This window comes from Balaenoptera acutorostrata, chromosome 2 (assembly GCF_949987535.1).
Source record: "Balaenoptera acutorostrata chromosome 2, mBalAcu1.1, whole genome shotgun sequence".
NCBI classification, from domain to species: domain Eukaryota; kingdom Metazoa; phylum Chordata; class Mammalia; order Artiodactyla; family Balaenopteridae; genus Balaenoptera; species Balaenoptera acutorostrata.
The window spans coordinates 81,816,079-81,835,763 of record NC_080065.1 but is presented as its reverse complement, the minus strand read 5'-3'; the positions used below and the strand labels follow the sequence as shown (position 1 = coordinate 81,835,763).

General features: G+C 43.0%; 1 protein-coding gene across 4 annotated transcripts in view; it reads right to left on the bottom strand.

Moving 5' to 3' along the window:
• CAST (calpastatin) overlaps positions 1 to 8,922 on the bottom strand; it is a 119,485-nt gene extending 110,563 nt beyond the window's left edge. The window contains exon 1 of one of the 4 annotated variants that reach the window (XM_007197474.3): positions 8,563 to 8,922. In XM_007197474.3, coding sequence (XP_007197536.2) covers positions 8,563 to 8,637 — 75 coding nt within the window. In that variant the 5' untranslated portion in view covers positions 8,638 to 8,922. Of the gene's footprint in view, positions 1 to 7,895; positions 8,055 to 8,562 lie in introns of those variants that run through there. The other 3 variants (XM_007197477.3, XM_007197476.3, XM_007197475.3) reach the window with 3 other exon arrangements.
• Between the last annotated feature and the right edge of the window lie 10,763 nt (positions 8,923 to 19,685).

Genomic DNA, 19,685 nt, shown 5'->3' with positions numbered 1-19,685 from the left:
TGATAAGTTTTAGAATAATTGGTAAGCAAAAGATTCTTAAAGGTTAGACTAGGGGGAAGAATTATTCAACATTTGGAGAGAGAATTGGAGAGGGATGGGTCTACAAAGATTTACCCAATCTGTCTCCTTCCAGAACTGGTAAATTTAGAACTGTGATATCACATTCATTTCTTATCACCAATTCTATACCTTTTTCAGATTAGATATAGGTAATACCTAATAACAACAATATCCACTGAGCATACTGTTTTGAGTGCCTCATTTACTTGTAGGAAGTATGATTATTCCATTTTACAAATGAGAAAACTTAAAAAGGCAACTGGCTCTCGTCTAGAGCAAGGTTCCATGCTCTCCACAAGGTCCCACTCTGCTTCCTGCTTGTTGGCAAACATACATTATGATTTATTACCCTAAAGTAAACATGCAGATAGCCTTTTCTCTCTAAAATACAGGTAGATAGATGTTTTACTTAAAAACATTTATAAAGTTGTTTCCCGGTGGTGTTTCAAAATTGCAGTCCTCCAGGTTAACCAACATCATCAGTTATTTGCTTCCACTGAAATGCTCAAAATCCCTCACAATTCTGCAGTTTCCAAATAATAGTTTGAGAGTGATATATATACATAGCAAATGCTTTTTTAAATGTTGAGATATAATGACAACTTATAAAAATTATGTATTATAAGAATTGGTATTTTGTAATTTCAAAAGACATATTTGCTCTCAATAGAGTACGCATAATGACATAATGACATAAAAATCACATAATGAAAGGGCAACATTTTTTAGGAACTGTATGGACCATATTTTCCCAGTTTTTTTAACCTGGCTTTTTTATTATAAAAAATTTCTAAGATACAGAAAAGTAGAAAGAATAATACAATGAATGTCAATAGTCCCATCACTTAGATTCAACAACTATTAACTATTGTTGCCATATATTGCCATATCTGCTTATATTATGGACAAAGATCTATCTATATTGGTATATGTACCTGCGCTTGAAAGTAAATTGCAGATATCCTGAAACTTTACCCCTAAACATGTCATCAAGCATCTCCTTAATTTGAGGACTTTTTCCTACATAACTACCATACATCATCACTCCAACAAAACTCTAACAGAATTAATAAGAATCACCTAATACCATTCAATATCCAGTAAATAGCAACTTTATAAATGAATCATTGTTCTGACCATTTCTTGGGGCTTATTCAATATTCAGCAGTCTATTAATGATATAAAATCTGTTATAGCTTTTCACTGAGAGAAATTCAAAGTGACTGATTTTTAAATTCATGGAATAACTGAGTACTTTCCACATACTTTCCATTCTGCTGGTGAAATGAAATGTTTGGGAATGATATACGTCAAATTTGATCCAGCTTAGGAACCTGCAGCAAGTCTTTCAAAGAGTGAAGACAGAAAACTTTGTCTACTACTACTACACATAGCTGGTGGGTTGGGAGGAGGTGAGAGAAACATGGAGAAGGGAAGGAGTGATAGGTTGGGAACTAAACCACAAACCTGAAGAATTTGGGAAGGACTTTTCTGTAAGAGGGGAAAGAAACTAACATGTTCTAAGCATCTCCTTTGTGCTAAGCCCAGCGCTGGGCATTTCCCCTATGTGGTCTCCTTTACTGCCACAGCAACTCTAGGGACACACTGATAGCTCGTTTTATGGATAAAGAAATAAGGATCTGGAAGGTGAGATCCTCCTCAGTCACACTACGTATCAGGATTATAGTCTGTGGGCCACAGACCAGGCTAGTTAAAAGCTAGCTAAAAACTTTTGATGCCCATTAAGAAAGTCTCAATCCAATGTTCTAAAAGGGAAAACAACCCCCAAAATCAACAAAACCTTCCTATTCTAAAACTGGTTTGTTTTTATAAAAGTAATCAGACACACAACACTTATAAATTTCATCCTGTATTAGAAGCTGGAGAGGACGCAAAGACAGGAAGTGCAGGATGTCAGCCCTAAGGCAGGAAACATTTCATTGGGAGGATAAGGTCCCAGAAGACGGGAAACACTGGAGCTAAGATGAAGACAGACGAAGGAATGGAGTGACAGGAGTTCAGAGGCAGGGAAAATATCAGATAAAGTTTTTCTATCTTGCCTCAAAAAGGAATAATTTTCCAAACTGTTTCCACCTCCTGGCATCACTACATATTTGGTAAGTACAGCTGTCCTTTGTCCTCGTTCTAGAAGATAGCATTAATATGCATAAAATTTTCTGCCATAGCAAACTCATAAACCTGTCAGGAAATCAGCAGGAGCAAGGAGCAGGAAAGCTTGGAGCTGTGCTCTCACCCAGCTAAGGATTTGTGCCAGCGCCAGCCTTCGACTCTGGAGCGTTTGGGACACCCTCCCCATCGTTACCCAGATACACCCTGATACATGCACAGACAAGGGTATACATCACAGGATAAGATAAAAATCAAACTTCTACACATATTAAAAAAGAAAGAAGACAGACAAAAAATGAGCTTCTGCAAGTCCAAGCTCAGCTGTGAAAGAGCACCAAAAGCTAGTGTGCTTCTGAAACGCCTCTGCTTAATTTTTTTTTAAAAAGGTACTGAGTTTCTTTTAGGGGGTGACAAAAACATTGTAAAATTAAATCGAGGTGATGCTTGGACCACCCTGCGAATATACTAAAAAATACTGAGTTGTATGTTTTAATGGATAAATTATGAATTATGTCTGAATAAAGCTGTTTAAGAAAACAGGAAAGGTTATTTGAAAACAGCTTGAAGATTTTCCTTCTGCAACTTGGAGAATGCCAGTTGAGGTCAATATTTGTGTGTCCAGTGATAGCTGTGGCAAAATCACGAAGCAATGAAATCTTGGTGCCCTCTGGACTCCAGTGCACACAGCTCAGCTCCCTCACTGCTCCACCGCTGCACACAGAGACAAAGGCTTGTCAGGGAAGGGGGGTGTGGGTTGCTTCCTAAGGATCAGAAAGCCTTCATTTAGCTACGGGTCTAATCTTTCAGTGCGGGTCACAAGCGCCCAGAGCACTTTTGGAAACACTCAAACCAGAGTCCAGGGATTTAGATTTAGTTTGTCCAGGGGGAGCCTGGGCACAGATATATGTTCCTAAACTTCCCCAGCTGATTCTAATATGCAGCTAGGATTGGAAACCACTGTTTGGAGAGGAGATCTGTGGGCACCACAACAGGAAGTGGAGGTTTCTGCTCCTCCAATCACCCCACTGAGTCGGCACCCATGGGAGCTTCCCCAGGTCAGGCAGGCCAGGGCAGCTCGGGGCCTCCTGGCTAAACCGACTGCTCAGTGCAGGAACCCACTGCCCTGTGTCCAACCCAACACTGCCTGACTAGCCCTGCTAATGGCACGCCATGCCTTCACATTGCATATTAGTCTCTAGTTTCTTAGTAAAGCAAACAAATTAGCACTTCATTGTATACGCTCCTGCTTACTGATTATTTCATAAATGTGTATTTTGCCTTTTCAGCCAGATGGTAAATTTTTTTTTAATATTTATTTATTTTATTATTTATTTATTTGGTTGAGCTGGGTCTTAGTTGCGGCAGGTGGGCTCCTTAGTTGCAGCTCGCCACCTCCTCAGTTGCGGTAGGCGGGCTCCTTAGTTGTGGCATGCGAACTCTTAGCTGCGGCGTGCATGTGGGATCTAGTTCCCTGATGAGGGATCAAACCTGGGCCCCCTGCCTTGGGAGCGTGGAGTCTTAACCACTGCGCCACCAGGGAAGTCCCCAGAGGGTAAACTATATTATTTTTTTTTCTAGTCCTATGGTGGGGATGTGACAAATAATTCATGATTGAATGACTGCATTTCCACAAACCTCTAAAAGTTCCCTGCGAAGTACATTCGTTCTTTTCAGGTTAGTAAACAAGATAAAAGATTTTAAAAGTTGAAAAAAATAGCTTGAAAAATTAAGAGACAATGTGCAAATTGGTATTTCCTGCAAAATCCCTTAAAATCTATTTTTGTATGTATTCTGCTTTCTGAAACAAGACTGTTCAGCAAACAAACAGAAGGCCCAAGATATAAAGCTGATTTTGCTTTAAGACAGCCTCCCTGGTGTAGATGTGGACCTGTTTGCCCTCAGGTGGATTCCTTGCCCTGACCCTGGTCAGCTGGTGTAGTACCAGGCCTATGTGCACTGGCTCCCTCCAGTAGGGTCTCCTGCAGGACGGGCCAGCAGTGGTTTCAGCTTCTGCAGGGTGATCCTGCTTCTCCCTCTTTCTTTCCAGTCTAGGAATGGTAGCAGCTTCCCGAGCTTTCTAATCTCTGCTTTGCCTCATCCACCCCAGTTGGCTTCCCAGCCTCTCTGTTACCTGGGTAACCAACTCCCTGCATTCCATTCCCTGACAAACTCTAATAAGACAGAAGGAGTGTGGGTCTGAAAGGCTATGTGACCTTCAGCAAATAATTTAAACTTTCCGTTTTCTCATTACCTCCTAAAATGGAGGTAATGGTGTCTACCCCAGGGGCTGGCTTACTTATGAAACAAGCTGATATTAATGAGGAGCCTGGCCCATTGCCTCGTTCATTTTAAGAATACAATAAAAGTTATTCCACTCCCTTCTTTTTCTCTGGCATCAATCTGATTGTGGTTCATTATGAGACAATAAAATGAATATGAGAAGTAAGCAAACGTTTAAGTTTTCATTTTCTAAGGCGGTAAATAATACAGCAGAGAATTTAGTTTTTTACTTTTCATAAGTACAGAGGAACCAGATTCATCTGATAAGTTTATGTTTAGTACTTTGCCCATCTCATGACACTGTATTATATTAGTCTCATATTTCCATATTACAAATAAGGAAACAAAGTACACAGGGAATAGATAATTCATTTTTCAAACAACATATACCAAGCTGGTCACAGGGATAACATTTAATGTGCAATTCCCATGCTATAAAATACTTCGTAAGGGTGTGGTGCATGTGTGTGTGCATATGTGTCCAGTGGCACATAAGAGCTCATTTACTAAAAAAATAATCAGTGAGTAGCCACTGTGGGCTAGGTGTTGTGGGGAGAATAATTATTTTAAAAAAGTAAGTAAGTGTGATGCATTATATCTTTCTTCTTCTCTAAAAACATTTGTTATCAAACCATAGAAATATAGGATAACCTTCTTTGGGCTTCTCATAAAAGAAGACACATATAAAGGATTAACTGCCTAACTATAATTCTGAAATCCCCATATTTCACCTGAACTCCATACACTTTTCTCTAATATTTCAACATTCTGGTGGATATGGCCAGGTGGCAGGGTAAGAGCACACCCTCTTTTTGTCCAGTTTTCAGAAGTAGCATTGACTGCCTTTCTGCCATGTTTAGCTTAGGGGGTCCACCTGCAGTAAGGCTTTTTGAACTTCCTCTAAGTCAAAGATGATGCCATGAGAATTTCAATAGTTACTTTGCTGCTTTTATAGCAGTCATTAGGATGTGCTTGTGATTTTTATCTAAGAGAAATGCAAGAAAAAAACAGAAACGTACTGTCAGCACTATTTTTGTGTCCACGGCACCCAGTACAAAACGTGACACATAGTAGGTGGACAGTAAGCAACTGTGAACACCTTTGGCCTTTACCGAATCATTTTTGTGTTCTATAAGTTCTCCACAGTCAGAATGAAGTCCATACATTTTAGGAAAACTCTAACCACAGACCCTTTTTCTTCTTGGGTTAAATGATTCTCCCATCTGAGGAGGCACTTACATAAAAGGTACTCATTGGATGGAGTTATTTTACATTTTTCTTAACTGAAAGACACTTGCTTTTTTTTCCCTTTATGGTAGCTGTAAAGCTTTCTGGGTAACTTTTTATGAGATAGCCTGAAGAACAGAGCTTTTGAATCACATTAATAGGATTTCAATCCTTAAAACAATTTAAAGAGAGGATTCTGGGACTATGGTGAAGTAGGAGGCACCAGGAATCCATCTTCCCATCTAGACGAAAATCTCCCTGGCAGAATCTGTCTGATATAACTATTTTGAAATTCTGGAGTCTATCAGAGACTTGCAACTTCCAGGGGAAGGTTTAAATGGTAAGTTTTGGTTAATTTCCATCAATTTCAGCTCAGCTCAGCAGCAGCTGCCCATTTCCCATCCCCAACTCACAGCAAGCAGTTGTGCATTAGAGCATGCAGCTTGGAACCAGAAAGGCAAAAAGGACTCTGTCCTCCAAATACTGGGGATCTGTATTCTGATCACTGATTGCTCATGCCCAGGGAAAGTGCAGGATCAGAAAAGACCTGAGAAGCTCATAAGTGTACACTTTTGGCTGAACCTCAGCACAAAAAACAGCCTATGACAATCAAAAACAAAACAAAGCAAAACAAGACAGCAAACCCTGGGGAAGGAGAAGAATTTGATTCCCAAAGCTTTCATATTATTAGATTCAAATGTCCAGTTTTAAACCTAAAAACTCACAAGGCATGCAAAAAAGCAGAGAATTATTGCCCATTCAATGGGGAAAACAAACAAACAAACAAACAAAAGAACGGAAACTGTCCTTGAGAAAGAGCAGATGGCAGATATACTAGATAAAAACTTTAAAACAACTGTCTGCAGGGCAGAAGTTGAGACACAGATGTAGAGAACAAATGTATGGACACCAAGGGGGGAAACCCCTGGGGGGGTTGGCAATGGTGGTGTGATGAATTGGGCGATTGGGATTGACATGTATACACTGATGTGTATAAAATTGATGACTAATAAGAACCTGCTGTATAAAAAAATAAATAAAATTCAAAAAAAAAAAGGTATATGGGTATGGTACTTTGATTCATGAATGTAAATAGTCTTCACCAACCCTTATGTGGTACCTATTATCACCCACATTTTATAGATGTGGAAACAGGTTCAAAAAGGTTGACTCATTGCCCTTTGAGAACAATAACTCTGTCTTGTTTTCCACTTCGAGGCTAGTACTGGGTCTGCCACTTAGTAGGTGCTCAGTGAATGGCCATTGGCTGAAAAGGGACATTTTACTGATTCCAGCACAACGTTTCTCTCTAAATACTGTCTGATTACAACATGACGTTTCTCTCTAAATACTGTCTTATTACAACACCCTTGCTTTTCCCAATACCACATGCCGAGAGAGAGGTGTACTTTAACTATTTTTTTAAGTTCTCAGCATAAATCAATGGGATATAAATATTTTTATTCTTTCTGTCATCAAAATTTGTGTATTTTTTTTTTTGGAAAGCATCGTAATGTTAAATCACGCTTCCTGGTTCAAAACATTACAAGTACCAGCTTGACTGGCTATCACACCTAATTGGTTGGACAAGCATTCAATGCACTAAACAAACGGAACATCTCTGTCCCTCATCCAAGTAATAAAGTACAGGGCAGTGGGTTCTCTCTCTCTCACTGTCTCTCTCTCCCTCTTTCTCATTCTCAACAAGGGTCTTGATCTCGGTTGCTTCTACTCCTTTGAGTTTTGGATTTTCTCCTTGCCCCCAATCCTGGCTGCCTCTTCTTTGCGCTGGAGAATGCACGTCCAACAACATGCCTCTAAAAAGTTTTGAGATTTATTTATGACTTAAAAACAAATACTAGATCTGAGCTCTTTCGATCTGAGTCTGAGTTCATCCAGGAATCCGCGTCCAAGGGCGGAATTCCTCCAGCAACAATTCGGTTCCATTCAACTCGTGAGCGTGAGCTGAGTCTGGTGCGTCTGCTCACACCGACTTGCACGTCGGAGCTCGCTCGCACATACCACCGCAGGGTGAGTCTCAGCCTCTCCCGGAGCCTAAACTGAAGGTCTGAGAGGACGTCGCACCTGGTCCCCACCCTTTCCCCGCCAAACCCTGCACAATAACCTCGCCTGCACGCCCAGAAAGGCAAAGCCCATTCCGTTTCCGGTCCTGCCCAGGCACGATCGCTCCAGTTTACCGTCATGTACCACCAGCTTGCGAATGCCATGGCGACAACCGATTTGCTCTGAGTCGCGCGGCGGAGAACCCGGAGAGGACACGGGGTGCAGCGCAGCAGGGGCCGGGCTCGCACTCCACCTGCCCCAGACCTGGCTGGCGCTGAGCTTTTCAAGCCCCACAGCTGTCAGCGGGGGCGGCACCTGGGCGGGGCCTACCTCGGCCCTGCCCTGCCGGGTTGACCCCGCCCCGCCCAATTTGGCGCAAGGCTGGTTAGGGAAGAAGTGTTATTTCTCCAGGCAGCCACGCCCTGCAGCCCGGACTTTACGCGGAAGACCCGACTTTTAGTTGAACTACCCGACCCAGTTCGGGGTCCCTAATGAAATGTATTCCCCTTTTATCCTCAACCGCTTTTCACCCCAGTCTCATCAATCAACTTTTCCCAGCGCAGGCCAACTCCAATCTGGCTTGCGCCGTGCCCAATACACTTGGCCCAGGCCCGGCAGCACCCAGCCACCTCCAGTCACCTGCCCAGAGGCGGGTTCTGAGTCCCAAGTCCTTCTCAGGCTCGGGAGGGGGCGCACGGGGCAGCAGGCCAGGAGGGCTACCCCTAAGGAGGCGGCCCACGGCTCCGGGGCCGGGGTCCTCCCTGCGCTCAGCCCAGCGGCTCCGGCGCAAGTGCCACTCACCTCCTGGGTGTGGCGGGCCGCCGCAGCGCGCCGGGGCCGCGGGGAGGCGGCGGGCTTCTGGCCCGGTTGGGACATGGCGAGGCCGCGGGGAACGCTGCCTCGGGGAGGGCGCAGCGGAGACTGGAAGGGAGGCCCGGGCGGGGAGCGTTGGGAGCGAGGGAGGGAGGGAGTGGAGGGGCTGGCGGGCGCGCCCCGTGAGGCAGCTTTTCCGACCCAGCCCCGAACCCGCTCGGGGGTTACCCCGCTGGGCCCTCCCCTTCCTGCCCGCCGCTGGCTGCGCCCGGGCTGTAGCGGTCCGGGGCTCCCGGCTTGCAACTTAACACCCTCGGCCCCGAATCTTCTCCCAGTGATGCCCCCACCTCCACCCTAGGACTGCTGGGTTCCCCGTGGGTCACAGAGAAGCGGGGCTGGAGGTCGCGGGGTTCCTCCTTCGACTTGCCCAGACTTGGCTTGCAGTTGTGCAACGGGAGAGCGGGACCCGGGCGTGGCCCGTCTACGCCTCAATACCCCACCCTAAGAATTTCAAGAATTAGACACCTTTTCTGCAATCTGCCCTGGTTTAGCTAGAAGAATTTACCAACTGAAATCGGGCCCAAGCCTGGACCGTCTGGATTAGGAAGCGTATTACAAAACCAAATTGGGGTGTGTGTGTGCGTGTGCCGCGCGCGCGCCTGTGTATGTTTTATGTCATTTTACTTTGGGGGGCAATTTTGAAAGTTTAATGATGTTTTATGTGGAGGAAGCCTTAGGTTCCAATCGAAACCAAAGAACAGTCCCAAGTTGAAACCCCTATAGGCTTTCTGGAGACTGCCGAATTTTGTTTTGGAGGCTGGATTGCTTTTGTCTTTGGCTCATTTTAAACAGCACTTCCTGGTTTGGGGCTGTGAAATGTAACAAGCCTGAAGTGAAATATAACAAGCCTGACTAGAAAACGCTCCTCTGCAGCGATTGTCTTTCTGTAGTTGCTGCCAGTTTGGGCTCAGATCTGACAGAAGAAAACTTGTTACCCTGCAATGGCATTGACAGTTTGGGACTCAAGGTCACTGCTGTCTTCCATGTTGTGTTTTAGACCGTTGGAAAGAGAGGGGGCAGGTTGTAAGGAAAGATTGGTCAATGGTGCATGGCATTTGACAGAATCGAATTCTTGTTTCCTTCTCCCTTCTCATTTTTAGGGATTCTGAATTCTGTTTATTCAAGGGATTGGCTAGCCTCATTCCTAATGCGGGCAGCAGGGAGGAATGATTTAAACTCAATTCCTCTTAAAGGGTTCCACTTACGATCTATGTATCTGATATTTCCAACAAACAGGCGGTAGGACAGGAATTTATACGTAGAAATGAATCAACTGGGATATGGGGCCTATGATTGTCCATTCAAGAAAAATTGATTGGTGGCCTCAATTACATTTATAATTAGGGAAAATATGTCATAAGCATGAAAAATGCTTTTATAATTGTGACCAAACACCTACAGTAATTTAAGCAAACACAGAACTAAAGAGGTGAGATAATAGCCCCACCTCCAGGCCCAGGAACTGGAAGCATCTATCTCAGGATCCTAGAGGGTCTAGATTCAGGATCCCCGAGTACATTATTCTGACTCTGGAAGAACTGTTCCCATTAAAGTTTGAGGTATTTTCTAACAGAGTATTTAAAATTGAACTTAAACCAGTTAGTTTTATGTTTTGAAAGGCTTCCATGTAAAGCACAGTAAAAGGAGTTATAGAGAGAGCAATATAAAGGTTAAAATACATATTTCCTGCCCTCCAGGAACTTAGAGTTTAGCTGAAGTCATATGGCATTTGTAACACATGATCATTTGGGTGGCACTGAAAGACATACAGTGTGTGAATAAGTACAAATGTGCTTTTGGAATTTGGGGTTCTGTGGGTTTGGGGGATTATAGGAAGGGAAAGGAAGCTTGAAAGTGCTGGCTGGCTGGTGGGACGTGGTCAGAAGAAGAAAAGGTGGGGACAGATCAGGAAATAAAATGGAGCCCACGCACCTGGCTGGAGCCTCTGGTCCAAGGTCCGGAGTAATCAATCCATGTATTAACTTATTTATTCAGCAGGCACACTATGCTCCTGATACAGTTGATACCAAAATCTGTAAGAGAATGAATGACTTCAGCCTTCAGGCTTTGCTCAAGAATAAGAACTCATATAAGCAGAACAATTACAGGCTAAACAGCACATTAATGATTGTAAGTAAAGAAGAATTTCAAAGAAGTTGAAGAAGAGGATGATGTTTTCACTTTCTCTTGCAGTCAGTGAGGAATTTGGAACTTTGATACCATGACCAGCATTTGAGCATCCTGGGGAAGCTCGTTTTAAATATATATGACACCTTTTGCTACATTTTTATTTGCACATATTCTAAGTAGAGGCATACCTCTGAGATATTGCAGGTTTGGTTCCAGACCACTGCAATGAAGCGAATATCACAATAAAGTGAGTCACGCGAATATCACAATAAAGTGAGTCACACGAATATTTTGTTTCCCAGTGAATACAAGAGTTATGTTTACACTGTACTGTAATCTATTAAGTGTGCAATAGCAAGTCTAGAAAAGTAATGTGCATACATTAGTTTAAAAATACAAAAACAAAACCAATTACCATGGTAACATCAAAGATCACTGATTATAGATCACCATAACAAGTATAATAACAATGAAAAAGTTTGAGATATTGCAGGATTTACCAAAATGTGACATAGAGATATGAACTGAGCAAATGCTGTTGGAAAAATAGCACCTATAGACTTGATCGATGTCAGGTTGCCACAAACCTTCAATTTGTAAAAAATGCAATCTTTGCAAAGCGCAATAAAGTAAGGTACAATAAAACCTGGGGGGATGCCTGTATTTTATTTCTTTATTTACTCAGTAACAGGATGTCTGCTATGTGTCAGGTTCTGTGGAGGTAACAGGGACCTTCTGCACTCAAGGACCTTACAGTCTAGTAGGAAACACAGACAAATAAATCCACAATGACCATGCGATGAGGGCAGTGGCCGGCAGATGTATTCCAAAAGTGCTGTTGGATCCCTGGAGGGGCTTCTCATTCTGACTGAAGGGTGGGCAGGCTGGGGAGAGGGGGGAGCTCAGGGCTGCTTCCTACCCCCATCTTTGACTTGAGTTAGTTGAAACCTCCTCTGAATAATCTCCACATTGTATCTCCTCTCCCCCTGTCCCCGTTACTGCTGTAGTTGTGCAGGAACTCATCACTTCTCATCGGGAAATGTATAAATGAGAAAAATAAAGGCAGGATGGTGTCCAGAGAAGGAGCCAGGGGAGCCTGAGAAGGTGCTGCAGTGAAGCAGAAGGAAGATAGTGGAAAAGTGGGCGCTAAGGTCCAGGGAGGAGGGCCTCTGAAAGGAAGGGCTGGCCCACAGTATGAAACGTCACTCAAAGGTTGGGTCAGGGGCTTCCCTGGTGGCGCAGTGGTTAGGAATCCGCCTGCCAATGCAGGGGACACGGGTTCGAGCCCTGGTTCAGGAAGATCCCACATGCCGCGGAGCAACTAAGCCCGTGCGCCACAACTACTGAGCCCGCGCACCTAGAGCCGGTGCTCCAAGACGAGAGAGGCCACCGCAATGAGAGGCCCGCACACGGCAATGAAGAGTAGCCCCCGCTCACCGCAACTAAAAAGAAAGCCCACACACAGCAACGAAGACCCAATGCAGCCAAAAATAAATTAATTAGAAAAAAAAAAAGAAAGGCTGGGTCAGACAATGCAGGGAGTGTCCATTTGCTCTGACAGCTGAGAGGTTTTTGATAAACCAGCCAGTGGGTAAAACTGAGAAGGAGGCAGGGCATTTTTCCGAGGTACCCACAGTTTGGACAGTGCCCTTCACTTTGGATGGTATTTCTTTCTACACTCTTGGGGGGGAAGTTACCCCCAGAAAACCTCGACCTTCTGGCTGACATCCAAGTGCCCTCTGACCTGCTGAAACTCATCTGTCCTATCTGCCATCTCAAGATTCTCAGCCAAGTTTGCTCCACTCCATAGTAATGTTTTCTTAAGTAAACCAGAAAAAAAAATCTTTGTAAACAGGCAAAGACTAATTTGCAAAATATGCAAAGGCTCTCAGAGTCTCCTTTCCCTTTTAACAGGCATGTATCTGAGTAGAAGCTTCATGCTTCTGACCTGAATTATCCAGAAGAATGGCTTCAGTGGTGAAGTTCTGTGTGTAAAGGAGATGAAGGTGTGCTGGCCAGTAGGAGACAATGTTTAGACCATAGGAGCCTTGCCATGTGCAGTGGTCTGAATGTTTGTGTTCTCCCAAATTCCTACGTTGGAATGATAATGCCCAAATTGGTGGCATTAGTAGGTGGGACCTTTGGAAGTGATTAGGTCATGAGGGCAGAACCCTCATGAATGAAATTAATGCCCTTATAAAAGATCCCTGAGAGAGCTCTCTTGCCCCTTCCACCTTATGAGGCTGCAAAAAGACGTCTACCACTTGGAAGAAGCCCTCACTCTACCACACTGGCACCCTGATTTCAGACTTCTGGCCGCCAGAACTGTGAGAAAAACATTTCTGTTGTTTCTAAGCCCTCCAGCCTGTGGTATTTTGTTATAGCTGCCTGAATGGGCTAAGACACCTTGTTTCTCAGTTCACTGGGCTTATGTACGGATGGCAGATGAGGTAGGAGAAGGGGGAAAGAATGGAGATGGAAGGTTGGAGGGGCAGGGGAAGAAGACAAGAAAGAGAATCAACAGGAGATGAAGTAGTTTTTAGTTTTCACTACTACCAAACAAGAACTTGAGTCATACACATACCTATAGGTGGGACCTCAGGTTTTACTTCTCATTCTTCACGTCCCTCCAGATAGTAAAACACCTGCATATACCTTCAGGCCTTGTTCTTTAACATGACACAATTTTCTGCTTCTTGTCTGTGTGGAACACAGAGGGCTGAGTCACAACTCCTTTCCAGGGCTGTACTAGGGAGTGCTCTTGGGATCAACACCTGTCGAAGCAAAGGAAAGATGGGCAAAGGGAGAAGTTCAGCTGGGATACAGATCCAGTAGAAGCCTCACATGATCCTTCAGGGAACGACGAAGATGTGATGCCCTTTAGAGATGTCCAGGGTTGGCAAGAGAGAGCTGAGCCTTTATAAGCCTGCATCAACCAGTCTTTGGATATGGTTGAAGAGGGAGGGAGCATGGCTTTAAGGAAGGGAAGTGTCTCCCTCAAGCTGTGGCAACCCCCAAGTGGCTGATGAGTGTTGTCGCTGGTGGCACTCCCAGGAGCTGGAGTAGGGCTCTTTTATCCCTGAAGGGGATTCAGGTAGCTCATCACATCTGTTACACTCCTCAAGGCTATGTAACATCATAAAACTTTGGAAAAAGAATGGAGGAGAGAATAAATATTGCAAAAGTATGTTGTCAAATTGCTGTATAACAGAACATTAGGTTTGAAAACATTACCCATTTTATTAAATTCCTCCCCCCTTTTACAAAGGCGTTTGTCTTCAAGAAGGCAATAGTGAAGAACACTTTGTTTCACAGAGCAGCCAGAAGCCATGCTGTCAATACTACTATCTAGATATACAGAAACAACAACTTTACCACTTTTATTGCTAAGAATGGGTATAAAGATAAAATAAGCTTTTTATGTTCTAGTTTTGTCTAGTGGTATTAAAACAAAACAAAACAAAAGAGGTTGCTCTGTAGGTCTGGCAGCTGGTGAGGAGGTAGGTATGACACCCTCTGCTTGCCAGGAAGCCCTAAGCCTTCAGCTTCTTCTGCTTTCCTTGCTGATTTCCCTTAGGTTGCCAACCTTCCATCCTGTGGGTGTCGGTTCATGAAAAGAGCTCAGTTTGCACAGTTAGTATGCTGTGCTCTGTGGTGTCAACAACTAACTAGAGATGTGTAAATCATCCCTCTCCTTGTTCACACTTCCTGATGGCTCCTCAATGCCAACAGGGTGGCGTTCTGATCCCTTAACATGGCCTCCCAGGGCCTGCAGGTTCTGTCCTGGGCAGCCTTGTCTGCAGCTTTGTGCCTTCATGCCACTGTGTTCCAGCCATGCCTTCCTGCTTTCAGACGCCAGAACACACCCGGCTCTTCCCAGTTCCTGCCTTTGCTCATTTTTCTTCTCCTGAAATACTCCTCCCTTCCCATTCCCAAAGCTTTAACTTTCCCCAGCACTGCATTATGTTGTAACTGCCTAAGCCCATATAAAGCCCCGGATCCTCATGGCTCAATACTAAATTTGGCTTATATTTAAAGAAACGGTGGCCCAGTGTTCCAAAAGTAACTAAAATCATTTAATCTTCACTGCAATCCCTTTATTGCAATTGAAAGTGCCTGAATGGGCACACAATCTGAACACTCAGCAAAACATCTTAAAAATCCTTTCTCTATCTTACTCCCACTGTCTCCCCCCATGCTCAGAAACTTCTTCTATAAACACTTCAAAAATCAACCAGAAGATGCTCTCTTGTTCTATTCCCCCTTCTTGTTTCCTTCTGCAATGATGCAATTCCTCCTAAAGGGTCCAAAGGAGGTAAAATCATTGTGAATATTAATGTTCTTTTATCCGCCTCATAACTGCTTGTCTATATCTTTCATTAGACTCCATGGCAAAAAGGATCATTTCAATCTTATTCACAGAACGTGAGACTCTGCCTGGCACAGAATATGTCCTCAATAAATATTTGTGGAATGAAGAAGAACACATTGCTGGGTTTTTCCAGGCTAACCTTCCTTCTTCAAAAGATGAAAGGAGTAGACTGGGTAATTTAAAAAGACACTTATAATTGAAATGGTCTCTGATCACATAAGATCAGGAGGTCAGGAGAATTGTCTAAACACTTCGTGATACTATTTGTATTGAATGGCTCCCACAGTTAATAATGACTGTAAGTAAATCAAACACATATAGTACTTACTATGTACTAGGAACTTTTAAAGGACTTTGCATGTATTTGCTCATTTCACCCTTGTGAGGTAGGAACTGTTATTTGCCCCATGTTATAGGTAAGGAAACTAAGGCCCAGGCAAGTTTAATAATTTGCCCTGGGTTGCAGAGCTGCTAAGTGACAGCATTAGCATTTGAATCTGGTGGGCTAGCTCTCTAGTGTGTGCTCCTAACCACTACTCTAAGATTACTCTTTGCTATGTACAAACATTGATAATGGACTGGGGATGTGGATGGGCTGCATGACATCTTGGGGGTGGAGATTGAGATTATATTTCAAAATGAGTGATTTAATATCTGCAACGATAAAAGTAAATTTTTCTAAGGTACTTTAACTATCTGGTCTTCAGAGTGTGTCTGGAGATGATAAAAATAATACATCTAGGGCTTCCCTGGTGGCGCAGTGGTTGAGAATCTGCCTGTTAATGCAGGGGACACGGGTTCGAGCCCTGGTCTGGGAAGATCCCACATGCCGCGGAGCGGCTGGGCCCGTGAGCCACGGCTGCTGAGCCTGCGCGTCTGGAGCCTGTGCCCCGCAACGGGAGGGGCCGCGATAGTGAAAGGCCCGCGCACCGCGATGAAGAGCGGTCCTCGCACCGCGATGAAGAGCGGCCCCCGCTTGCCGCAACTAGAGAAAGCCCTCGCACGAACCGAAGACCCAACACAGCCAAAAATAAATAATAAATAAATAAATAAAGTAGAAAAAAAAAATACATCTAGCCAGTCACCAAAGGTCATATATTATGATTCCATTTATATGAAATGTTCAGAATAGGCAAATCTATAGAGACAGACAGTAGATTAGCAGCTGTTTAGGGCTGGTGGAGTGAGGAGGTTGTAAGGACAGGAGGGAGACAGCTAAAGGGTTTGGGGTTTCTTTTTGAGGTGATAAAAAATATTCTAGAATTGACTGGTGATTTACATGTTTGTGAATATATTAAAAACCACTGAATTGCATAGTTAAATTGGGTGAATTGTGTAGTATGTGAATGATATTTCAATTAAGCTGTTATTAAAAAAATACTTCCTTATAAATCTGTCTTCAACATGATGGCTATCTATGAATTTCAAAAGAACACTTTAAGATCCTTCTGTAGTACAAGTCTTTCACTTAAACTTCTGTCTACCCACTTACGTTTGCTGCTCCTCCAAGGGTTTTGGAAAGATACTCAAAACAGGAGCACTTTTCTACTTGGCAGATTCAGGTTGCATGTTAGTTTGCTACTTCAAGCAATGAATGTGCTGCTGGAAGATTATCTTTAAACCTTTAAAAATGGTTATTATGAATAAAAATTTATTTCAAACATTTTAGCGGTGTTTATTCTCAGAAAATTCTTATTAAATATAAAATTATTTTTCTATTACAATTTTATTTTGGAATAATTTTAGACTTACAGAAAAGCTGCAAAGATAGTACAGAGTTCCCAGTTTCAGTTTCCCCAGTTACCATCTTACATTACCGTGATACATTCCTCAAAACTAAGAAACCAACATTGGTATATTATTATTCGCCAAACTCCAGACTTTATTTGGATTTCCCCAGTTATCTCATTAATGTCCTTCTCTGTGTGAGGTTCTAATCTAGGATATCGCCCGCCGCACATCGTCTTAGACTCCCCTGTGGCCTGTGACAGTTCTTCAGTCTTTCCTTGACAGGCTTTCATGACCTTGACAGATTTCAGGAGTACTGGTCAGATGTTTTGTAGAATGTCCCTCAATTTGAGATTATCTGATGTTTTTCTCATGATTAGGCTGGGGCTGTGGGTTTGAGGGAAGAATACTACAGTGGTAAGTGGCTTATCATCACGTATTAGGGGTACATGATATCCATGTGATTTATCACTAGTGAGAGTAACCTCAATCACTTGAGTAAGGTGGTGTTTGCTGGGTTTCTCCACTGAAAAGTATAAACTCTCCCTTCTTATACTCTATTCTTTGGAAGCAAGTCATTAAGTCCAGCTCACACTCAAATTATTTTTAAATGTGAAAATTATTCTTATTTTTTGAACTATTTTATAAGACTTACAAAGGTGATTACAATTGACTGAGAGGGTGAAGTTTAACTGAGGCCCAGCCTCTCTGCTATGAACTAGCAATTGAAAAGTTATAATGAACATACATCCCCTGCCCTGCCATCTTCTTCTGGAATAGTTTTGAGACTTGGGTTATTTTTGTTTCTATAAGTGGCTTGGCTTTTCTGCTGGTATAATCGTCATGTTTATGATGGGATTAGGTGGAGGGTACTTGGGTGGTCTGTTGCTGCCTAGTGACATGCAGAGAACTGTGAAGGAAAAGCTACTCTGTTAACAGCCCAGCTCTCCTTACCTGCAGGGTCAAAAGTACCCTTTTGGTTTCATTATATTGTGTTTGTTCATTAGATCCAGTTCAGACTCTAAAGGCATTGGTTACAGAAGATCATACTTTAAGCATGACTTGCTTTTCAAATCAACATAGCATAGTTCTGTGGTAAAAATAGCCTTCTCGCAAAGAAGCGTCATTGCTTTGTAATACTCTTTTGCTGTAATAGGAGTTTTACTTATATGAATTTTGGATTATTTTCCAAGGGGTATCACTTTGTACTATTCAAGCCAATAGCACTTTTATGAGTAGATCAGTTTCCTTTTTCTGTGTTTTTCTGTGTTTCTGTGTCCCTCCAAAAAAGGTATGTTGGAGTCTTACCCCATACTACAGAATCTGACCTTATTTGGAGACAGGGTTTTACAGAGATTACCAAGTTAAAATGAGGTCATTAGATGGGCCCTAATCTAGTATGATGGGTGTCATAAAAAGGAGAAATTGGGGCACAGGTGCCCACGCAGGGAGGATGCCATGTACAGTTGGAGTTATACTGCCATAAGCCCAGGAACTACCAGAAGCTGGAGAGAGACCTGAGACAGATCCTCCCCGGCACCTTCAGAAGGAGCGTGGCCCTGCTGACATGTTGCTTTTGGGCTTCAGCCGCCAGAACTATGACAGAACACATTTCTATTGTTCTAAGCCAGCCCTAGCTGTTGTTATGACAGCCTTAGCTAACTAATACACTCAGGATGGGGAATGCGGGACACAAGTATAAAGATCCCAGCTCAAAATGACTCAGACCTTCTCCAGGTTTTTCCTGTACCAGGAGATGCCTCTTGTGAATTTGAATTCTGATTTGAGCATTTAGTCTAGAAAGAGTAACTACCTCTTCAACTGGGGTTGTGTTTCTACAACATTCTTAGGAAGAAGGGCTATGATGTCACTTCTCTCCGTGTGGATGAATCCACCTTTTAAGTTACATTTACCATGAGGCTTTGGATCTTCTTACTCAAGTTTTCTTCTTCCATTCTCTCAACATTCTCTTTCACAACTTGTCTGAAGCCCACTGCCTCGCTGGTCTCGGCGCTCTCAAGCCTCTCAGAACAGGGCCAGTCAGCGACACCCCTCTCCTCCATGGTGTCACCTTCACATTCCTGCCCTCACAAACCTGCTCATCTCTCTCTCTGGGTTGAAGTTTCAGCACTTCAGTTATATTTTGGGATATTGTTTTTCTTTAAATGGCAAAATCTTTGAAGAAAGGGTCTTTCCACAAATGCTCATAAATCTAATGGTTACAATTTATAGAATATTTATTCAGTACCTCTGTACTATGAACGTATATATGGACACTTGTTCATGATCACACAGAGCCAGGAATCATCACAGGTTGTATGTGATATATATATGTATGTAGACTATATATATATAGAGAGAGGCACTATATAGATATATATAGATATAGACACTTGTTCATGGTCACACAGTGCCAGGAATCATCACAGGTTGTATGTGATATATATATATGTATGTAGACTATATATATAGAGAGAGAGACACTATATAGATATATAGAGATATAGACACTTGTTCATGGTCACACAGAGCCAGGAATCATCACAGGTTGTATGTGATATATATATGTATGTAGACTTTATATATAGAGAGAGACACTATATAGATATTTATAGATATAGACACTTGTTCATGGTCACACAGAGCCAGGAATCATCACAGGTTGGATGGACTCTGAAGCCCTGACTCTGGGAAACACACTCAGTAAAGATGGCCTGTTAAACCAAGTCTGACTAATAGAGCAGTGACTTCATCTATCTTGCCCACTAATCTTTCCGCAGAAGACTGTCAGCACAAGGTAGGTACACTATTCATATTTGTG